General features: G+C 37.9%; 1 protein-coding gene across 2 annotated transcripts in view; it reads left to right on the forward strand.

Moving 5' to 3' along the window:
* LOC102102042 (uncharacterized) overlaps nucleotides 1–20,362 on the forward strand; it is a 34,488-nt gene extending 14,126 nt beyond the window's left edge. For both annotated transcript variants that reach the window (XM_014260414.2, XM_014260415.2), the window contains exons 17-29: nucleotides 636–766; nucleotides 1,933–2,042; nucleotides 2,304–2,472; nucleotides 2,829–2,933; nucleotides 3,216–13,919; nucleotides 14,309–14,460; nucleotides 14,540–14,699; nucleotides 16,042–16,194; nucleotides 16,688–16,855; nucleotides 17,719–17,816; nucleotides 18,180–18,314; nucleotides 18,954–19,068; nucleotides 19,534–20,362. In XM_014260414.2, the coding sequence (XP_014115889.2) occupies nucleotides 636–766; nucleotides 1,933–2,042; nucleotides 2,304–2,472; nucleotides 2,829–2,933; nucleotides 3,216–13,919; nucleotides 14,309–14,460; nucleotides 14,540–14,699; nucleotides 16,042–16,194; nucleotides 16,688–16,855; nucleotides 17,719–17,816; nucleotides 18,180–18,314; nucleotides 18,954–19,068; nucleotides 19,534–19,692 (12,359 nt within the window). In that variant the 3' untranslated portion in view covers nucleotides 19,693–20,362. The remainder of the gene's footprint in view (nucleotides 1–635; nucleotides 767–1,932; nucleotides 2,043–2,303; nucleotides 2,473–2,828; nucleotides 2,934–3,215; nucleotides 13,920–14,308; nucleotides 14,461–14,539; nucleotides 14,700–16,041; nucleotides 16,195–16,687; nucleotides 16,856–17,718; nucleotides 17,817–18,179; nucleotides 18,315–18,953; nucleotides 19,069–19,533) is intronic.
* The last annotated feature ends 310 nt before the right edge of the window (nucleotides 20,363–20,672 follow it).

Raw genomic sequence — 20,672 nt, forward strand, 5'->3', positions numbered from 1 at the left:
TCAATATGGAATTGGAATTGGATGAACTTTGATGCCCATTAAATATCCCATGTGGCAAGATCATGTGTCTGTTTTAAGTTATGAGTCTTGTTCCTGTGAATGTGTTTCCAGTTTATATCAGTTATGTTGCAAACCAGAATTCCATTCCATTGCTGCTTAATTTAAAAATACAATACTCAGTTTTTAAAGCTGATGTGTTTATATCAGTGGTAAAGATTGCAAATACATCTTATTGTTTAAGATGGAATGGGCTCACTTGCAAATTGTCAGTCCAGGCCAGTTTATTAATAATTACTTATTATATGCTGCAACCACCTGATCAACTTGTGGTTAATGTAACATGAGCCACACTATTGGTTGAGCCACAATAGTCGTGGCTCAATATTAGACTATTTCTACCAGGTCCTCTGAGTTCATGAGCTCTGCAACTTTGTTTTGGTTTTCTAACAGTTAAGGATACTTTGCCATCTAAATTTTGGGGAGGTAGTGCCTCAGGCATTTCCACTAGAAATGGGTGAGATTTATTTGTGCCCAACACTGATAAGAATTTTGAATAAAGAGCTGCAACCATTTCTAGACTTCAGGAACTTCGGTAGACTTCTCTTGAAAGAATTTTCCTTCTTTAACCTGAGTAGGTTTACGGAGTGTGGTTGAAGAGTTGGAATTGGAGAGAAACCAACTGCAGGAACAAATACTATTTCTGGAAGAGCGTTGTCAGGATTTGGAAGACAGATTTCAGCTTCAAGGTAGAATGGAAGCTCTCCAGGTGAGCTCTGGAGTTGTGGGGAAACCTGATGATGCAAGAGAATCATTCTCAGTTTATGTTCTTTATATCACAACCTACAGTAAGCCAAAACTATCAACTTGCAGCTGGCAAAAAATGGCTGAAACGTAATTTACACTCATTAGTTATGTTGTCAGAGAGTGTGCACGTCCTATATTATGCTTTGAGGTTGAACTGTGTTGTTTTTGTTCAGCATATGGAGAATTATGATTAGGATTAAGCTTTATTTGTTCTAGAAACATAGTAATAAGACAACATGATTTTCATAATTCTTGGTGGAGGTCTTTGCCAGAAGGTCCGGAATTAGATTGGTTATGAATCATTTGAATTTCCCACTCCTTATATCCCTCAAGTTTCTTCGCTGTGTATTTAATTTTTCATATGTATATGTACATATTTTTAGAGAAGAAGCTGCTTACAGAAAAATGATTCATAATTTTATATAAATGTATACACATGCAATCTAAACTCCAGATATTAGCTAGACACATAGTTATATTTTAAAGCCATTCAATGAAGGCCTCACAAAGAACAGTCAAAGAAGAACTTTTTTTAAAAAGGAAAAGTTATTTTTAGTATTGCCTGACTGACAAATTATGTGGTAATTTGTGAACTATATTTTCACTAAGTCATACAACTGATCTTGTACTCAGACTCTTGGTGCATTACACATAGTTCTTCATCTGTTAAGCTGCACTTGTATAAAATGGAATGACTGGTTTTAAGATGAGAGACAAGCTTACATTAATTATTGAGACTCTTGTAACAAAGCCTTTCAATGCAGGTAACGTTTGGTGTAGAGGAAGAAGGGCAGCTATTGAGGGCGGTGCAGGTGTGTTCTGCCTCCTCCAAAATGCCGCCTTCTGTTCATGAATGGTGACAAGTTTGCCACGTTTGTCCAACTTGCTGTTGATTCTGGATGTGTTTTGCTTTTGGTTGTTGGTTGCTGTTTTACAACTTTTTTTTCTTTTTTTTTTTTTTTTTTGTGGTTTTATTTTTGAATTGGTGCAGTGGATCTGACTAGAGTAGGAGATTTTTACTGTTTGAAACCCTCCAAAAGCTGTGTGAACAAGCTTGCTTCCTTTTTTCTTCAGTTCCATCATGCTTCTCTGAGAGTGATAATGCTCTTTATCATTGCTTTGTTGCAGAATGAAAATGAGCGTTTGCAAACTCAGCTCACCCAACTGCGTAACCAACAAATGCGAGATGTGGAAAAGCATCAGATTCTCATCTCTGGCTTGAATGAGCAGCTTAAAGGGTAAAATGAAGGTTCTTCACAACTCCACACACCATTAGCTTTCTCTGCTTTAAACTTCAGCTTCTAATGAGGAGTAAAATCTCTCAAAATACTTGAAAAATCAATTACTGGACTCATGTTTCTGTTTGCAGTTGTGTTATTTTTATACTTTGAAGATTAAGTGAAAAGTGTAAAAATAATGATTCTCTTAGTTTGGAGTTAGTAAGTTTAGAAAACGCAAGCTTTGTTCTCAAAATGTCTAAATACATATTTTCTTCTCAGATTAAGTGACAGAAATAGTTTCCTTGAAAATTCACTTGGAGAAAGAGAGCAAAAATTGGTGAGCATGACAGAAAAGCTGGAACAAATTGAAACTTTGAGGAAGCTACTTCAAGAAAAGGATATTCTGAACAAAGAGCTAGGGGAAAAGTTTATGCATGCTGAGCAAAAAGTAAGTTAAATTTACAGTTAGTATTTCACTTATTAGAACTGAAGAGCTTTAACCATAACTTTTGATTTGTGCCCCAACAGAATGATTGCTGTTTTCCCAGTCTGAAAGTTTTTACTCTGTCTTTACAGTTTTGTTCATTTAATTGCTTTGCTTTAAGCTTGGTGTAAGGATTTCTTAGACCCAACACAGCTTTGCATGAAAGTATTGACATTTTATTGGGGTGATAAGTTATTATTTATTAATTTCAAAGTATAAACCTCACTCTTGTGTAAACTCAATATTATAACTGGTAACATCACAATTTTAATAGAATTCTGTGTATTTCTGTCATGCAAACTTCTACTTTTAATACTTAGCTGAATGAAGCCTTAAAGAAATGCAGTGTGTATGAAGTGGAGAACATTGAGCAGAAAACAGCTATTAGTGATCTCACAGAAAGAGTTGCTACACTGAAGGAAAAGGTAATTCATAAAAATTATGTAAGAGAAGAAATTCTGTGTTCATTTTTTCATGGCCCATTTAAATGTCAGCAAAAGTGACAGCATGAGCTGCTTTAAATTTCATAAACTGAGCTTTCTGTTTGCTAACACAATCTAAAGAACATATTGTGATGTTCTTCACATCACATTGTACATTGGGTACAAGCTGATTACCTTAAATGCTTTTTCTATGTGTGGGGTGTAACTTCTTCCTCAAACAGGTGTTTGGAGTGTTCTTGTAACATTATTTTCTTGATGTTTTAGACTTTGAAACAAGACAGCATGGTGGAGTCCATGCAGCTGGACCTGGACCAGACAAATGAAGAACTTGACAAATTGAATTCAAGCCATTTGGAGGAGAGGTCTCAACTCATTCAAGATCTGCAGAAACGTGAAAGAGAAATCGATAATCTGAAAGAAGCACTGGCAGAAAAAGACAAGGAGATGTCTGTTCTGTCTCTAAACATGACAGAATATTCTGAGCAGATTATGATCCTGAAGCATCAAGTGCAATGCAAAGAGGAGGAAATGCGAGGTTTGGAAGAGGCTTTATCAAAGGCTGAAAGGGAAATGCATTTGCTGAAGGAAGTACAGACAGCTGATGTGAGAGATGCCAGCGTGAAGATCTCTGCCCTTTCTGAGCAGAGTGACACCATGAGAATGGAGCTGGAGAGAGTTAGAGCTGAAAATGAAGTTAAAATGAAAGAAAACGAGGAATTAATAAGGCAGAGCACTGAGAACAGCATGACAATTAAGGATCTCCGCTCTGAAATCAAGGCCAACAACGTTGCGTACCATAACAAGCTTGCAGAGTGTGAGTCACAAATTACCCTGCTGAAAGAGCAAGTTACTAAATCATCTGAAAAGCTGCAAGAAACAGAGGATAAACAAAGAAAAGAAATGGAATATTTGAAATCTCAGTTTGAGGAAAACAATGCTCTGAAGGAAAAATGGAACAGCCTGCTTAAAGAGAAAGACAGCAAAGCACAGACCCTGGAAAATGAGTTAAAGTCAATTAAAGATTCATACAACAAACTGGTTTTGGAAAACACTAAAAAAGATGAAGAGTTGGCTGAGTTATCCAGAAAGCTCACAGAACATACTGATCATGAGGAAACAGCTAAAAAAGAGTTACAAGAGAAACAAGAGCTCATTATTTCATTAGAGCAGAAACTTGGGGCTTTGGAGAAGCAGAATGAAGAGACTAAACTTAAATTAACTGGGGATCTGAAAGCCAAAGAGACATGTTGCAAAGAACTTAATGACCAATTAAATGAAATACATAAACAAATTAAAAAATGGGAGATGGAGACACAGGAGAAAGCTTCAGCTAATAACCAGTTGCAGGCAGATCTTGAAGGGAAACAAGAAAAATTGGAAGAGCAAATAAAAGCAAATGAATATCTGAAAAAAAGTATAGGTACAAGGGAAAAAGAGAATGAGCAGCTAATCAGAGAAAATGAGAATTTGTCCAAACTCCTGGATGTAAAAAAGTGTGAGTTGTTAAAGAAAACTCAGGCTGTGGCAGAATTGGAGAATAAGTTATCTCTTAGCACTGCTGAGTACGAAAAAACTCTTTCAGAACTGAATTGTGATAAAAACACTCTGGCAAAAGAGATTGAACAACTGTCAGTAGTTTCCAAGCAAAAGGAAAGTTCAGTTGCAGAACAGCTGGGGGACAAAACAAAGGAATGTGATATGCTGGCTGAGCAGTTGTCTGAAAGCAGGGAACAGACCCAACAGTTGCATGAACAAGTGCAATCACTGCTCATTCAGCTGAAGGAGATTAGAGATGAAGAAACAAAGAAAGAAGAAATGTTAAATAATAAATTATCTGAATGCAGTGGTCTAATCCAAGAGCTCAGCCATAGCAAGGAAAATAATTTACTCCTGCAGGAACAAATTCAAAGCATAACTTTGAATTTTGATACTGCAAATAGGTCTCTAGAAGAGATGAATCTTCAAAATGATTCATTACGTAAGGAAGTGGAAGAGAGTAAGCTTTGTGTTGTAGCATTGCAGGATGAAATAAAAAACCTTAAAGATGAAAAAACTAAATTAACTCAGTTGGTAGAGGAAAGAGACCTGGCTGTGAAAAGTCAGGGTTCAGAACTTGAGAAGTTTCGGACGCAAATTTTTGAAAAAATGGAAGAAAATACAGTGTTAAATAATCAGCTACAGCTATTGAGCAAAGAAGTGGAGGTGCTTAGGCATGAAAAGGAGGACTTTTCAAGGTTATTGAGTGAGAAGTCACATGAATGTAAATGTCTCCAGTCTGAAATTACTTCAGCAAGGCACCAAGCACAAACAGCAGCTCTAGAAAATGAAAAATTGAAAGCAGATCTAGAGACAGTTAATGTTACAGTAATCAAAAAGTCAGAGGAAATAGCTGCTTTAACTTCACACCTGTCCCAACAAAGTCATAATATTTTGGATTTGAAGGACCAAATTGACAGCCTGTTGATGGAGAAAGAAAACTTGAAAATTACCTTTGAGGAAAAAGAAACTCTCCTTTCTGAAAAGGAGGCTATGATTCAGGAAGTGAAGGATAAACTGGCAGGAGAAGAGCGATACGTGGAATTCATTGCAGATCTGCGATTACAAATACAAGCCCTGAACTTTGAAACCAATGAGCTCAAACATGCATTGCAGGAAAAAGAAAATGAATTGAAGAGGCAAGCCCAAGAATTTAAGTTATTAAAAGATAAATCTGAAGAGTCTGATGTACTTAGGGTTCAACTGTCTGAGAATATGGAGGTTATTTCTAACCTTCAAAGTCAGCTTAAAAACATGACAAAACAATTGTCCCAGTTGAATGATTCAATTGTACAGAAAGATGCATCTTTAAAACAAAAGGTAAATGAATGCATCAGTTTAAAAGCACAGCTTTCTGAGGTACAGGATTCTTGTGTTGTGCAGGAGAAGCAGTTACAGCTTTTAGCCTCTGAATCAGAACAGTTAAAAGTACTTGTTTCAGAAAAAGAATCAGCCATCAACAGTATTTCAATATTCAGTGAGAATGTAAAGATGCAACTGCAAGAGAAGGAGACTGAGTGTGGTGTCTTAAAGAAACAGATGGTGGAGCTGCAGGAAATGAAAGAGAATTTCCAAAAAGAAATAGAGCATCAGAAGAATGTAATAACTGAGATGGACCAGTCCTTATCAAAAAAGGAATCATCTCTTGCAGAAAACAAGAGTCTCCTTGAAACTCTGAAGGAGAAAGCAAGAAAAGATGAAGAGAAGACACTTTTAATTTCTCAGCTCCAAAGTCAGGTCCATGAACTAACACAAGAACTACAAAACTCTAAAGAGCTAGTCCGTGAGAAAGAAAATGCCTGTTTGTCTCTTCAGGAGAAAACTGAAGCACAGGATAAGCTGAGAACTGAGTTGAATGTGGCTCTTGGGCACAAAGATGAAGTTATTGCTGGACTGCTTAATTCTTTAAAGGAGAAAGATGCCAGCATACAGTTGGCAGAGAGCAATGTTAATGCTCTTTCTAGTGAGATTGATGTTCTCAGATCCAAATTAGAAGAAAGTGGAACAGCCATGAAAAACCTGACTGAAGAATTTCAGGAAAAGAACGAGAAGCTTGATAACCATCAGAAAAAAATCGATTCTTTGACTGTTGAACTTGACTCTCTTAAAAATGAGCACCAAAAAGCACTAGACCAAATAAATACCCGGGAACAAGAACTACAGCAGAAAGACTTGGCTGTGGAATCTCTGTGTGTGACATGCACTGAACAGGCAGAAAAATTGAAATGTTTGGAGTTCAACAATGTAAATTCCAAATCATCTCAAGACTGCCATGACAGCGCGCTTTTAATAAATAGTCTGCAATGTCAGGTGGAGTCTTTAGAGAAAGAAAAAAACCTGTTGCAAGAGGATGTTGGTAAACTGATGGCTGAAAACACACAACTTACTGCATCTCAGACTGATTTGCAAAAAAAATTGGAAGAGCTCTGGAAAATCCATGAAAAACTAGAAACCAGTGAGAATTATTCAAGGATGCAGATAGATGCTGTCAAACTGCAGATGAAGACTGAAAAAGAGAAGTTACAGATGCAGGTTAGTGTGAAGGGTGAAGAACTTTCTAAATTAGAACTTAAATGTCAAACTCTAGAACAAAGTCTGCTTGAGTCAGAAAACAAATGGGTGACAGAACTTGATAGGGCAAATTCACAAAATAATGATCTTATTGAGCAATTGAGCAGTTCAGAAAGTGAAATGAAATCAAAAGATAGCAAAATCCAGTCTTTGCAGCAAGAGCTGGATCTTATAAAAGAGAAATTAACTCAGAGCTTATCTGCGTTACTCGGTAGTAGGCTTTTATGTAAAGAAAAGAAGGCATTAATTTCAGATTCTGAACTGCAGCCAACCAATTTCCAGTTGGAAAAATTCTCCAGTCTGGTAACAGCTATTCTAAGCAAAGAAACAGAAGGAGAATGTTTGCAACTGATGCTTTTAGAAAAGCAGAAAGAAATAGACATCATGAAAGATGAATTAAGAAGTATGGAGTTGCTTGAGAAGCAGAAGGAGGTGCTGCAGAGTGACATGGAAAAGATGAAAGGCAAATACACGTCTGAAATTGAATGTCTGTCAAAAGAAATGGTCTCACTCAAGGAAACATTAGGGAAACAAGAGTGCCTCCTGAAAGAAAGGGAGGAGTCTTTGGCAGAAACAAATAAGCAGGTGGAATTTCTTGAAGACAAGATGAATAAATCAGAAGAAATGTTAAGAACTAGTCAAGAAAAGCTGCAGGCTGAAGGTAAAATAGTAGCAAGTCTCCTTGAAGAAATGGGGGAAAAAGATCACCTCATCAAAAATTTAACTTCTCAGGTCAATCAGCAGAAGGATTTAATTTCTGGTCTAAGCCAGCAAATGAAAGAAAAAGACTCTTCTGTTACTCAGGTCATGGAGTCATTGTCTAATGAAATGCTGAATTTTTCTGAAGAGAGGAGTACATTGAATGCCAAACTGCAAGACCTTGAAGCTGTTCATAATAGTTCGGTGGCAGAGCTAAACCGAGTATTGCAGGAACTTGGGGATTGTAAGAAAGAACTGGAACATAACCAGGTTATGTTAAGCAGTAGAGAAGCTGAGTTTAAAGATTTAATGAATGAAAAAGAGGAGATGAAGTGTAATCTTGAGAAAATGGGCAAGGAAAAAGAGAATCTGAAAAAGAAGCTTCAAGCAGCATTGATAGTAAGAAGAGATCTATTGCAAAAAGTTGGGAAATTAGAAAAGAGTGGACAGGAAGAAATAGAAAAAGAGCAGAAAAAAGCAGGGGAGCTTTTGAAGCAAGTTAATGAATTAACAGACAAACTAAAACTAATTGAAGGACAAAGTAATGATCTTGAGTCTCATCTTGGAACTTTGAAACAACAACTTGTAGAAAAAGATGCTAAGATAAGTGATCTGACCAAAACCTTATGTTCAAGAACATCGTATTTAGAGGAACTTCAGCACAGTATCGCAGAACTGAATGATGTCATAGGTGAAAAACAAAATGTTTGTGAGCAGAACCTAAAATCTTTAGGGGAGAAGGACTGCATGCTTGCTCATCTGCAATCTGTGCTTGATGAAAGAACAAGGGCATATCAAGAGGAACGTTCTCAATTGCTGTTGACTCTTGAAGAGGTGAAGTCTGAACTTAAAAAGAGAGAAGAATTGTTGAGAAATTCCAGTTTAGAAGAGCCTGGTTCAAGTGCTGGAGACAGGAATGAGTGTCTGAATCCCAACAACAGCGTTAATGCCATGAATCAATTACAAAAAGAAAAAGAAGCTTTACAGAGGGAGCTTTTGGTCATGAAAGAAGATATGAAAAAATTCCAGCAGGAAAGGGAAGAGCACCTTAAACTTGCAGCAGATTTTGATGAACAAAAAACCCACCTTGAGCAGCTCAGGCAAGAACATAAAGTACTCTGGGAAGTTCTCCAAACAAAATGTCAAGGGCTGGGCTTTAACCAGTTAGAAGGGAAGGAGCTGGTTCCACCCAAGGCACTGCTGGGAGAAGGCCAAGCTGATTCAAGGAGTTTGGAATCAGACAAACCAAGAAACAAAGTTCAGGTTGGATCCTTGAAAGAATCAGAAAACATGATCACTTCAGTGCCAAGTGAAGACACCGAGCTAAAAGATCTAAGAAGTGATTATGCAAAACTTAAGGAGGAAACAGAGATGTTAAGGAAAGAGCTCAGAAAAATATTGGTTGAATTTGGTGATGATCAAGAAGAAACAATCAGTTTAAAGTCTTTGAGACAGGAGGAGCAATGTCAGGGTAGCTTGTTGGAGAACATAAAGCATCTACAGAAAAACCTTAAAGCACATCTGACTGAAACTGTAGAGCTCAGGGCAGTGCTTGAACATGTGAATAATGAGAAAAAAGCACTTATTAAAAAAAATGAAGAGGATTACAGGGTGAGCCAGGAGGAACTGCAGAGGTCAAGAATTGAAGCTAAGCAGGAGGTTGCAGGAAAGAATGAGGAAATAGAAGCACTGAAACGTTCACTTACGGATTTAAAAGAGAAACTTGGTCTTGAAAAAGAATTATTAAACAAAGCCATAAAAGAGGGGCAGGAAGAAGCCCACCATTACAAAACAGCATTTGAAGACATGAAGGGTGAGAAAGAGGAAATTCTCAGCTCTTTGGAAAAGTCCGATTTGGAACTAATTAAGATGAAAAAGGAGGTAGAACATTTCAGTGAAGAAAACAAAAATCTTGTGGCAGAGCTGTGTATGCTGCGTGAGAAGGCTGGGATGAGTAGACCTGTGGTGTTGGGTAAAGAGCTTAAGGAAGAAACTGGGACTGAAAAGGAATTGGGAGAGGTTGGTTCAGAAAGTAATTCCTGTCAAGGGAGTTTGGAAAGAAAAGTCACCTCTTTTCAACTGTCAGAGACTGATTACTCTGGGAAAACTAAACTGAGAGAAGCAACAGAATTTGAAATCCAGAAACAAATGCAAACAATGGAAGAGCCAATGGTAAAACCTGCAAATTTAAATGATTCCAAAGCCCAAGAGCAAAGAGCTGTAACAGAAGACAGATCCAGAGAGCGCCTCCAAAGGAAATTACAGGCGGCTTTAATATCACGTAAAGAAGCCCTGAGAGAAAATAAATGTCTAAAGGAACAGATTGATCAGTTGATGTTGGAAAGAGAAGAACTGGTGAACAAGACAGGAATGATGGAACACTTGCTAGAGCTTGGCAGAGAAAAGCAGAGTTCAAGTGCTGTGGCACCATTGTCTGGAGAGGAGAGCCTTGCTTCAGAAAATGCGAGGCTGCTGACTGAAAATGAAAACCTCACTGCAGCATGTGAAAGTCTGAAATCCACTATGGAGTCCATAGTCCAGGAAAAAGAGGCCTTTTCTTTCCAATTAAATACCTTAAAAGATTCTCAGACAGTTGAATTGACAGGATGGAAGGCTAAACATAGCGAATTAAAGCAAGAGTATGAATCGCTTCTTCAGGCATATGAGAATATCAGTAGTAAAGTGGCAGATATGAGGCAAGTCATTGATCTCAATAGGAAAGAGAAGCAAGAGGCTGTTCAAAGACTCAGGGAAGGACAGTCTGAAAAGGAGGCTCTGCAGAAACATTTACAAAATCTCCTTGATGAAAACGAGGTTATTAAGAACCAACTGAAACAACTCAGTGAATCCAAGAAAATGGAGGTCGAGGAGTTACAGAGCAAAGCAGAAAGGCAAATCCATGAACAGGAGGCCAGGATGCAGGAACACCAGGCTCGTCTGTGTGAGCTCACTGAGCAGAACCATCAGCTGATGGAGGAGAATGAGCAGCTGAAACAAACCTCTGAAAACCTAAAGCAGGCTTTAGAGAAAATTCAGAATGAGAATGATGTCCTTCATAATAACATCACTGTAACTAAAGCAGCCTTGGGAGAACTGCAGGTTCAAATGGAAGTGTACCAAAATGATACACAATCCAAAATCAGTGATGCATTATGTGAGAATGAATCACTGTTAAAGAACATTAATGTGTTAAAGGATAAACTCTCTGAAAAAGAACAGGCTGTGCTTGTCCTAGAACAAGAAAGAAAGTTAATTTCAGAAAAAGCGCAAGAAACTGAGAAATCTTTGCTCCACAAAAGTAATTGTCTAACAAAGCTGGACACAGAATGTAAAAGTCTAACACAAGAAATTGTTAGTCTAAATGAAAAAGTTAAGATTTTAGAGGATGACAAATGTCTGTTACAGGAAGAATTAGAAAATGTACAAGAAAGTTCTTACAAAGTAAAGAATGAGAGAGAATTTCTTGAGACAGAATTGCTTAATCATGTTAAAAAAGTTGATCATCTTACTGATAGGATGAAATCGGCAGAGGTGCAGAATAACTTGCTGTTACAGCAGCTGGAAGAGTTAAAGGCAGAAAAATCTAATGTGGTTAGAGAAAAGGAAGAGCAGCAGCTCCATCTTGTAAAGATGTTTGAGGAGAAGGTGAAAAGTGCTCAGAGGGACAATAATGGGACTAAAAACAGAACAAAAGAATTGCAAGAACTCTTAAAGGAGAAACAGCAGGAGATCAACCAATTGCAAAAGGATTCTATAAAGTTCCAGGAGCTGATCCTAGATTTGGAAAGATCTATGAAATTGTCACAGTCAAAAAATGAAAAATTAGAAAAGGACTTAAGCAATGCATCAGAAAAGCTGGCAGAATCAAATGATGAAATACTTCATCTCAAGGGAAAGCTTTCTGCGCAGATGAACCTGTTGGAACAGTCAAAGAGGGAAGTGGACAGGCTTAAAGATGAGAATCTAAACTGGAGGAAAGAACTTCAGAAGAAGGGAGATGAACTGCAGCTTCAAAAGAGAGGATATGAGAGAGAATTGGAATTTCATCTCCAGCAGCTGAAATTGCTTCACAAAAGTGAAATTTCGAACCTGAAGGAAAGACATGGTGTGCTTGAGAGGGAAAAAGATCGGGCAATGAGTGAGGTTCAGGGTTTGCAGGAGGAAGTTAGCACAAAGGACACGCAGAACAAGCAGCTGCAGGCAGATCTGAATGCAGCTCTGGCACGATTGGCTGCTTTCACAAAGTGCATGTCCTCCCTTCAGGATGACAGGGACAGGGTCATCACCGAGATGAAAACCTGGGAAATGCAGTTCAAAGAGGCCATTCAAAACAAGGAGAAACAGCTGGAAGACAGTAACAAAAGAATAGTGGCCTTGCAAAATGAATTGAAAGATAAAATTACTCAGATTCAAGAACTAAATATCAAATATTCTGTGGTAGAAGAAACAAAGGATGAACTGTACTTGAGGCAAAAGTCTGTTGATAGACAGCGCTATGAAGAGCTTTGTAGGATAAAGGAAGAAAATACCTTCTTTTTTAACAGACAGCAAGAGCTAGAGAGTGTTCTTCAGTCCAAAGAAGAAGCTTTGCAAGCACTTCTGAAAGAAAATAATTCTCTTAATCATCTTATAGAGAATAGTAAGAGTGCAGGAAGAGAGATAAAAGCTCTGGAAAGTAACTTTACAAGACAGGAGCAAGAATTGCAAGAGCTTCTAGCAGAGAAGGAAAAAATGAATGCTGAATTGCAAAAGCAGATTACCATTTCTGAGCAAATGAAGATCATGCTAAATAATAAAGACAAAGAAATTTCCTTACTCATTTCTTCAAAAGGGGATGAAATTTCAGATTATCTGATTCAGGTACAGACTCAGCATAGGAATCAGATCAAAGACTATGAACTTCAGGTAAGGTCTTTGCAGATGGAGAGACAACAAGCTGAGGAGTCCTGTCAGAGGCTGGAAAATGAGCTGAGAAATCTTCAGGTGAAAACAGAAAAAGCAGGTCAGGAGAAAGCTGTGATTGCCAGTGAAATAGATGCCTTTAAAAAATCCATGTCATCTCTCCAGAACGACCGGGATGATCTTTTTACCAGATACAAGGAGCTGGAACATCTTCACCAGGATGTGTTAAATCAGAGGGACAGTCTTCTAGTTGGCAGTGCAAGTGAGACTAATGCTTTGAAACAGGAGTTAAGGGTCCTCCTCAATAGGATAGATGATTTGCATTCTGAAAATGCAATGCTGAATGCACAGCTGATAAAATACAGGGAAGATCTTAATCAGGTTTTATCTCTGAAAGACCATCAGCTGAAGGACTTACTTAAGCAGAAATTGGAGTGTATTAAAAGCCTTGAGCATGAAAAATACGATCTTCAAAAACAAATAAAAGAGATGCAGCTTTCCAGTGAACTGCAGAAGGGAGCTGCTATGGCTTTGGAACATGAGAATAAAAAACTGGCATCTAAAGTAAGTGATTTAGAATCTTTAATCACATCACTAAACAAAGAGAAACTTGTTTCTGAATCTGGAGAGAAGCTGCTAAATAGTGAGAGTATTCAAAAAAAAGAATCCAATGGACAGCATGGGGGAAAGCTTCAGAAAAAGGTTCAGGAACTCCAGAAATCCAGAGGCAGAAATGCAGATGAGGAGTACAGTGGGACTCTTTTGACACTTGAAGAAGGAGATAAACCTGATGCTTCTGCGGAGAAGATGCTGCTTGAAGTTCAGTCTCAAAACAGTGAGTTGAGATCCCAAAATGAGGCCTTTGGGAAAGCAATGACTGCTCTGCAGAATGACAGAGATCGGATCATAGAGGATTTCAAAGTTCTTCAGAGCAAATACACCTCTGAGCTCAAGACTGAAAGAAAAAAAGGGGATGAACTTGCAGCTGTATTGGAGGGGTTTAAATCCCATCTCATGAGTATCCTCAAAGAAAACTCTCTTCTGCATGGGGCTGTCCTTGATGCAGATCAGGTTACCCTTGCTCAGGTGGCTGATGACATTGGAAACGTCTGTAGGACTTTAGTCAGTCGGGAGCTGGAGGTGAGCAGGCTCTCAACTGAGTGCAGGAATTATGTCCAGCAGATTGAAGCATTTGCCAAGGCTATGGCCAGTCTTCAGGATGACCGAGACAAATTGCTGCAGGAGCTCAGCCATCAGAAGGTAACTTCTGAAGCCAAGCATGGCACAGCTTAATTTCCCATCGATGGCAGCAGCATCAGTGGGAGAAATTATTTTAAAAGTAGTTTGGATGTGCCTCAGAACAATGGGGAAATGTTGGAAAGTTGTAATTAGCCACATGGCTCTGTAATTTTATTCATGCAGAGAATGCTTTGAGATATGATGGCTTTTAGAGTTTAACTTTGTGTGAATGCTAAGATAGCACTGTGGACCCAGAGGAGGTGTGTTTTCAATTTTGGGAGTTTAGGTAATTACCCTGTTAAACAAAGCAAATGGGGAAAACTTTAGTCTGTAATTAGAATTTTAGCACTAATCAAACTTCACCCATCTGGTTTTCATTCCAGTTCATTAATGATGTTTATTAAACCTAGGCTAAAGAAGGAGCCAGCCTTGCAGCTGTTGAAATATCCAAACTGAAGACCAAGGTTGATGATTTGGAAAAGGCTTTGCATCAGACAAAAGCCTTCCAGGCAGAAACTGAGAGAGAAATTACATCATACCAGAATGAGCTGGCTGGATTAAGGTAAAACAGTACATCTTTATCCTCTTCATTTATTTGTATAGAATATGGAATTACTTAGCATCTGATGTTTTATGTTCAGAATGGAAAAAAGCCTCCTCCTCTCCGAGTCCCAGGCACTGAGGAATCAGTGTCAGATCACAGTGGCTGAGAAAGACCGGCAGATTGCAGAGCTCCAGAGGCTGCAGCAAGACATGATTGGGAAGAAGTCACTCCCTGCTGGCAGCAGCTACCCAGTGAAGGTAAAAAAATGGAATGTAGCAGGAATATAAAATGCAAGGTAGCAGTTTATTATCTGAAATTTGCAGCCTGCTTCTCAAAAGAGCAGTCTGTAGTAATGTCGTAAGTTATTGTCTTAAGTTAGTTAAATCCAGAATATAAAAGGAAGAAGTTGAAAAAAATTAAATGGGTTTATTTCTTTCAGAGTTATTATGGCTGTAACCCATTTTCAGGGACAGGCTTTTTAAGGGGATCAAAAAAGAGCTTGTGGTTTTACATGGACAGCAAGTTTCACAGTTTGTATAGTTGATGTAGAGAGGTTTTAAACACCTAATGAAGCTCATCCTTCAGATCCTAAATCCATGTCTAGTTATTGAAAATTGGACTAGGACATAACTGGGGGAGAAAGGTGAATGGAAGTGTTCTTGTCCTTCCCCTGAAGCAGCTGCAGCTGGCTTCAGCCAGGAACAAAATCCTGCATTTAGAAAGGCAGCAGCTGACATCCAGGCTGGCAAATGCTGTTTCATAGACTCTCATGAAAGATTCAAGGAAAGTGCTATTTTAGAATAATCTTACTTACCTTTTCTGTGCCAAAGGAAGGAAGTAGTATTCATTTAAATGTCATTAAAACCAGCATTTTAGTTGCTGAAGTTTGCATGCTGTTCATTTTCTGTGATTACAATAATGAGTAAGAGCTATTGACCAGTAATGTCTGTGGGTAATGAAGTATTTTATGTGGTAAAAACCTTTTTTTCCACGATTGTATGAGTGAATAGATTCCATAAAGCATTAGAGATGGCACATATCCTTCCTTTATTGGCCATTAATATCAAAATGTTGAGCTGCCAGAGATAAGGAAGGCCAAAGATGTAAATTGGTAATAATTTTTTTTCAAAATGGATTCTTTTGGCTTTAAATTTATATTTACAAAACAGCTTTTTTACAAGTCATGAATACAAGACTTTATTAGCTTGAAAATAATTTTTGAAAGGTGTTTTTTATTAATCCTTTTCTATTTTTAATCCTTTGTTATATTTTTTGGGCTTCACATTATTTGCAAATTAAAAATCTGGTTGGGTTGCCTTTTTGTGGTAATTTTTTGTTATTTTTTAATGCAAATTATATTTGCATTAAAATTATAAATTATATATACACTATATATAATATATATATATATATATATACTACTATATATATATATAAAAGTAGTCTTGTCTTTAAAGTGTTTTTTAAATATGGTATTAAGGTGTGAGAAGAAAACAATCTTGTGAAAAAGGAATTCTGTAGGGTCTATTTAGTGTTGGGGTTATGGATTATTTAGAGAACTCCTGTACCATTTACCCTGAATATCCTGATATTTTTAAGGCTTTGGAAACTGCCTCCCTTGCTGGAAGTGCTGATGGAGCAGAGGAAATCAAACGTGTTCTGGCTGAGAAGAACCAGCTGCAGACTGAGCTGCAGCGCTGCCTCCAAGAGATGCAGCAAAAGGACCTGCATTTCCAGCAGATTAATTCCAAGGTACTTTGGAGTAACAGCTCTGATCCTGAAAAGCTCATGTCAATCTGGGCTGGCTTCATGTTGAAATATTGATGAAGTGGTGGTGAATGGTATTTTACTTTGAAACACAGATATTTTAAAATAACTCCGCCTGGACATTCAAATTAAATGCCAGTTTTCTTCTGCCAGGCTTTCCTGACTGAGAGGTCAGTTTATTTGACTCTGCATGCTGAAGACATTGATGAACCTCTGAACTTTACTCACCATCAAATATTTTTCATTATAGACTGAAACAGGTGTCTGTCTTAGCTGGAACAAGATTTCAGCTTCTGGTTTGGCAGGGAAAGTCATTGCTCAGCATTCATTATTTCTTCTGCTCATAAAACATCTTAAATCCCAGCCAAACTGTGACCTTGCCAAAAAAGTGGATGCAATTTTAAAACAGCAGTTCTCAAATCTGCAGGGATTTCCTGGGAGAGCTAATTTTAGTGACTTCAATGTGAATTTCTCTCAGGTTGTGCAGTCAGCAGAGGAGAATGCTGTCCTGTCTGCCCAGCTGAAGACTCTTTCCCAGACTCTGAGGGACAACCAGCTTCATTACACTGATCTACAAAATCGTTACTTAAGGCTGGAAAGGGAATATCAGGCAATGCAAGTGACATCTTTCCAAGGCTCAGTCCAGGTAAAAAGATACATGGAAGGTTTTTTAGGTTTCTTTGTTCTGTGCTTACACTTTTTCTGGTTTTCTTGCTAAAAATGAAGTAGAGTACTTTTTGTTGTAGTGACCTGGTACTTTTCCTGGCCCATGACTGAAGATAACTGTCTTTATTGTTGTTAAGCTGGTCTAATTTGACTTTTCATTTAAGGAAGCTGTTTTACATATTTTTTTGTTTTGAAACATCTTTTTTGAGTTGGTCTGCAGCTGGCAGAGATAATTGGATGATCACTGCTCAGTGGATCAGGAAGTTTAGTGATAGAATCACATCAGTTGTGGATCATTTTACATTGCTTGAGTAATATTTTCAGAAGTGAGATCTACATCACCAGTTCAGCATTTCAGTACCCTTTACCAACCCCTCACACACACCTGTAAGATTATTATTTGAGGTTGGAACTTGATAATTTTTAAGGTCCCTTCCAACCCTGTCCTTTATGATTCATCATTATTCCTTTATTTTTAAAAACCTTTCCTGTACTGCTTGGTTATTCATTAACAATCATTAATAGAACACCCTGAAATAGCATATGGATACATATAGAAAACAACCCTTGCTCTTCCACAAATGGAAATAAATCCAAACAAGAGCTGTAAATGAAAAATAAATGAATAGCTGCCTTGCTTCTGGAATTGTGGATGTGTAGATGCATTTCTTTCCCTTCAGACATTGTTGAGAGATAGAAATGAAGACATTAAGTGGCACAATGAATTATCTGTTCCATTGTTTTGTGGTGCTTATGGCTTCTGTAATTGAAATAAAGACTTTCGACAAGTAGAAAAATGGTCGCTTGTTCATTTTGGGTTTTTTTTCCCTTAATATTTTCTAGGATGAAATCAGAGCAGAGGTTCCCCCTGGAGCGCCACGGGAGAGATCTGGGATTATTGTGGAGATAGACAATATGGAGCTAAATGAGCTCAGGAAAAGGTCAGGACTCAGAGCATGTATTAGCAATATTATTTTCCTGACAGCTGTGTTGTGAGTGTGAAAGTAATGCTTTTCTATCCCTCTGAGGCATTTCTGCAGAGAAGGGAAAGGAGTGGATTTATAGTGGATTACGTGAATCATAAGCCATATTCTTGGAATTGTTATCATCTGGTAATAATTGTGGTTTGTACATAAATCAGTACATAAGTATACTGATTATTGGTGACTTTATCTCAATATTTAGGCTAAAGCATCTCATTATAATTAAGTGTCACAAAAAGGAAGATTTCCTAATAAAAAAAGAACAAGTAAGTAATTCTTTGGGTCCATCAAATACTGATTCCAGATTTTATTTTGTCCCAGGCTTGCAGAGACGGAGCAGCAGTATGAGTCACTGCAGCAGGGTCTCTCCCAGCTCACAGAAACACTGGCAGAGGAGAAGAGGAGGAGAGAAGCTGCAGAAGAGGCTCTTGGACTCTATGAGGAGAGAAGTAACAGGTAAAATACAGATTGTTTGCATTCTGTTTTTAGTGAGAAGTTTTCCTGTGGGTCTTAGAATTTTTTTGAGATACTACTACTACTTAATAATAACAATAATAATAACAAACAAACCTGTGTGTGAGCCCACAGTGCTCAAAGCAGTGAAAATCCATGTATTAAAGAGCTAAGTTAAACACTGGATCAGTGTTTATAGGCTTTGGGATTTTTTTTTCTTTATTTAATTTTTTTTTCTTTATTTAATTTTTCATCTGTTAGACTCAGTAGTCAGTGCTATGTCTTTTTTTCCAGCTTAAGAAAAAAATTTCCCATATAACAATTTTAGCAGAACCACTGGTTAGATTGAAAATACCAGTTTGCACCTGCCTAAATAAAGTGTCCCTCACTATCATCACCTGAAAATCACTGTTCAGTCAGCTGGTGATGATGTGGATTAATTCTAAATAAACGAAACACCTTGCGAGTAGATGGTAAATAGAGACTGAAAAAGACCTGGCAACAGAAAGTGAGTCAGCTTTTTGTGGGGACCTTCCTTCAGTCATTTTAAGTATGCAAAATAAAGTTTTTTGTGTCAATTCAGTACTTAAAAAAGGAGATAATTCAGCAGTGCATATCTCTGTGCCTTAATTTTTTCTTTAGATATGAAGTAGGCAGTTACAGGTCTGTCCCCAGTGACTACACTGTCCAGATGGAAGCTGAGGAGGAGAGGGAAGCCTTAATCATCAATCCCAGGGAGCACGTTGTTGTGAGAAAGGTGAGGGAATGAAAGTCTTTTAAAACCCTAAATTAGCAGCTCCTTAAAAGTGATGGGAAAACATCCTTCATTTCTTTCTTTTGGGGCTATGAATCCAAGACCAGCAGCTGTGTAAACTGCCAGAAAACACACTGCATATGTCCAGGTTAAAAAATGTATGTAACCATATTTGTACTACACCTGTGGCCATTAAATGATCTGTCTGCATTTAATTATGCATGCCCAAAATGCAGTATGCATATTTATGTGTATAGAGTTGCATAATACACAGCTTGGATTCATTCCTTTCCCCTCTCATTAATGCTGGGTTTGGGGCCTTTAAATCATTTATTGCTTTGGTGTTTGGGGTCAGTTGCTGTGTCAGAGCCAAAAGATTTGTAGAGCCTTGGAAATCCAGGCTGCAGTGGAGCTGTTCCTGGTTTGTATTCCTGATTCTTCCTGTGATAACTTTTGTCTCTTCCTCAGATGAAAGGAGGAGCCCTTTCCTTGCGCCGCTGGCTCCGGGGGCGAAGCCTTTACTGCTCCAAGCTGCTGACGGCCCGAGCTAAATCCCGCTATTTATTCCTCACCTACCTGGTCACACTACACCTCCTTGTTCTCCTGTGCCTCACTGGTGTGCTCTGAATCCGCTGCACTCCCTGGCTGGCTCCTTTCCCTGTGGGCAGTGCCAGTCCCAGCCTGGAGACTCCTCACATGCTGCTGTTCCGCTATGCACTGGACACAGTCGTACAAATCCTTGGGACACTACACGGAATCTTGAGCTTCTCCAGTGAAATTCGTGCATATCACACTTGGCTCCAAAGTTGACTTGAATTGCTCTTTAACAGTGGGATATTATATTTGCTAAGGAGAAAATATTCCCCTCTGCCCTATAAGGAAACTGCTGCATACAAGTTATTTAATATTGTTTGTGGGTACATAATGGTTGATTACTACTGAATGGGTTGTAAATGATATCTTTTCTATACAAATTTTATTTTAAGAGTTAAACTATAAATTCTAAAGGAATATCAAGCTATTACTGTATATTGGCTTCTTGATTATAACAAGAAGTTTTATGGAGTGCAATAAATGAAGAACTACTGGATATTTTATTTTCTTTGGTTGGGTGGGTGGTTTTTTGGGTTTTTTTTGGCTGAAAATAAAAGAATTAAGGATGTTCTTCTTTCCCATTCAGTTTGTAAAGAAATCAAGATGCACAGATCTGTGTGTGTTAATGAGGTAAGCTGATGATTAAAGATTCAGTAAAGATTCACAATTGAGGTGACATAAATATCTCCAACTTCTTATATTATTTTCATAGTTTTTTCTTTCTGTAACTTGTGGGGGTTCTGTATTTTTTTAATTTATTTGCACTTTTCTTGGTGGGGCTTAGTTACTGCCTGTCTTGGAGGCAAAATGTTCCTCAGCTGCAAAACACATGAAATGCAAGCATCTAGAGACACATGCTTACATATTTTACATGTTTCAGCTTCAAGACACAAATCAATAAATTCAGCTGAGAATCTTGTGGGAAATAAAATATCCAGTGAATATGGAAAAGGAAGGATTCCATCAGCTTTACTGATGAGCAGGAACAAGGTTGTCTTGGAGATACTTTAGTG

The sequence above is a fragment of the Pseudopodoces humilis genome, chromosome 7 (genome assembly GCF_049639895.1).
Source record: "Pseudopodoces humilis isolate 2021_Gansu_Grassland_sample_001 chromosome 7, ASM4963989v1, whole genome shotgun sequence".
In the NCBI taxonomy this organism is placed as follows: Eukaryota; Metazoa; Chordata; class Aves; order Passeriformes; family Paridae; genus Pseudopodoces; species Pseudopodoces humilis.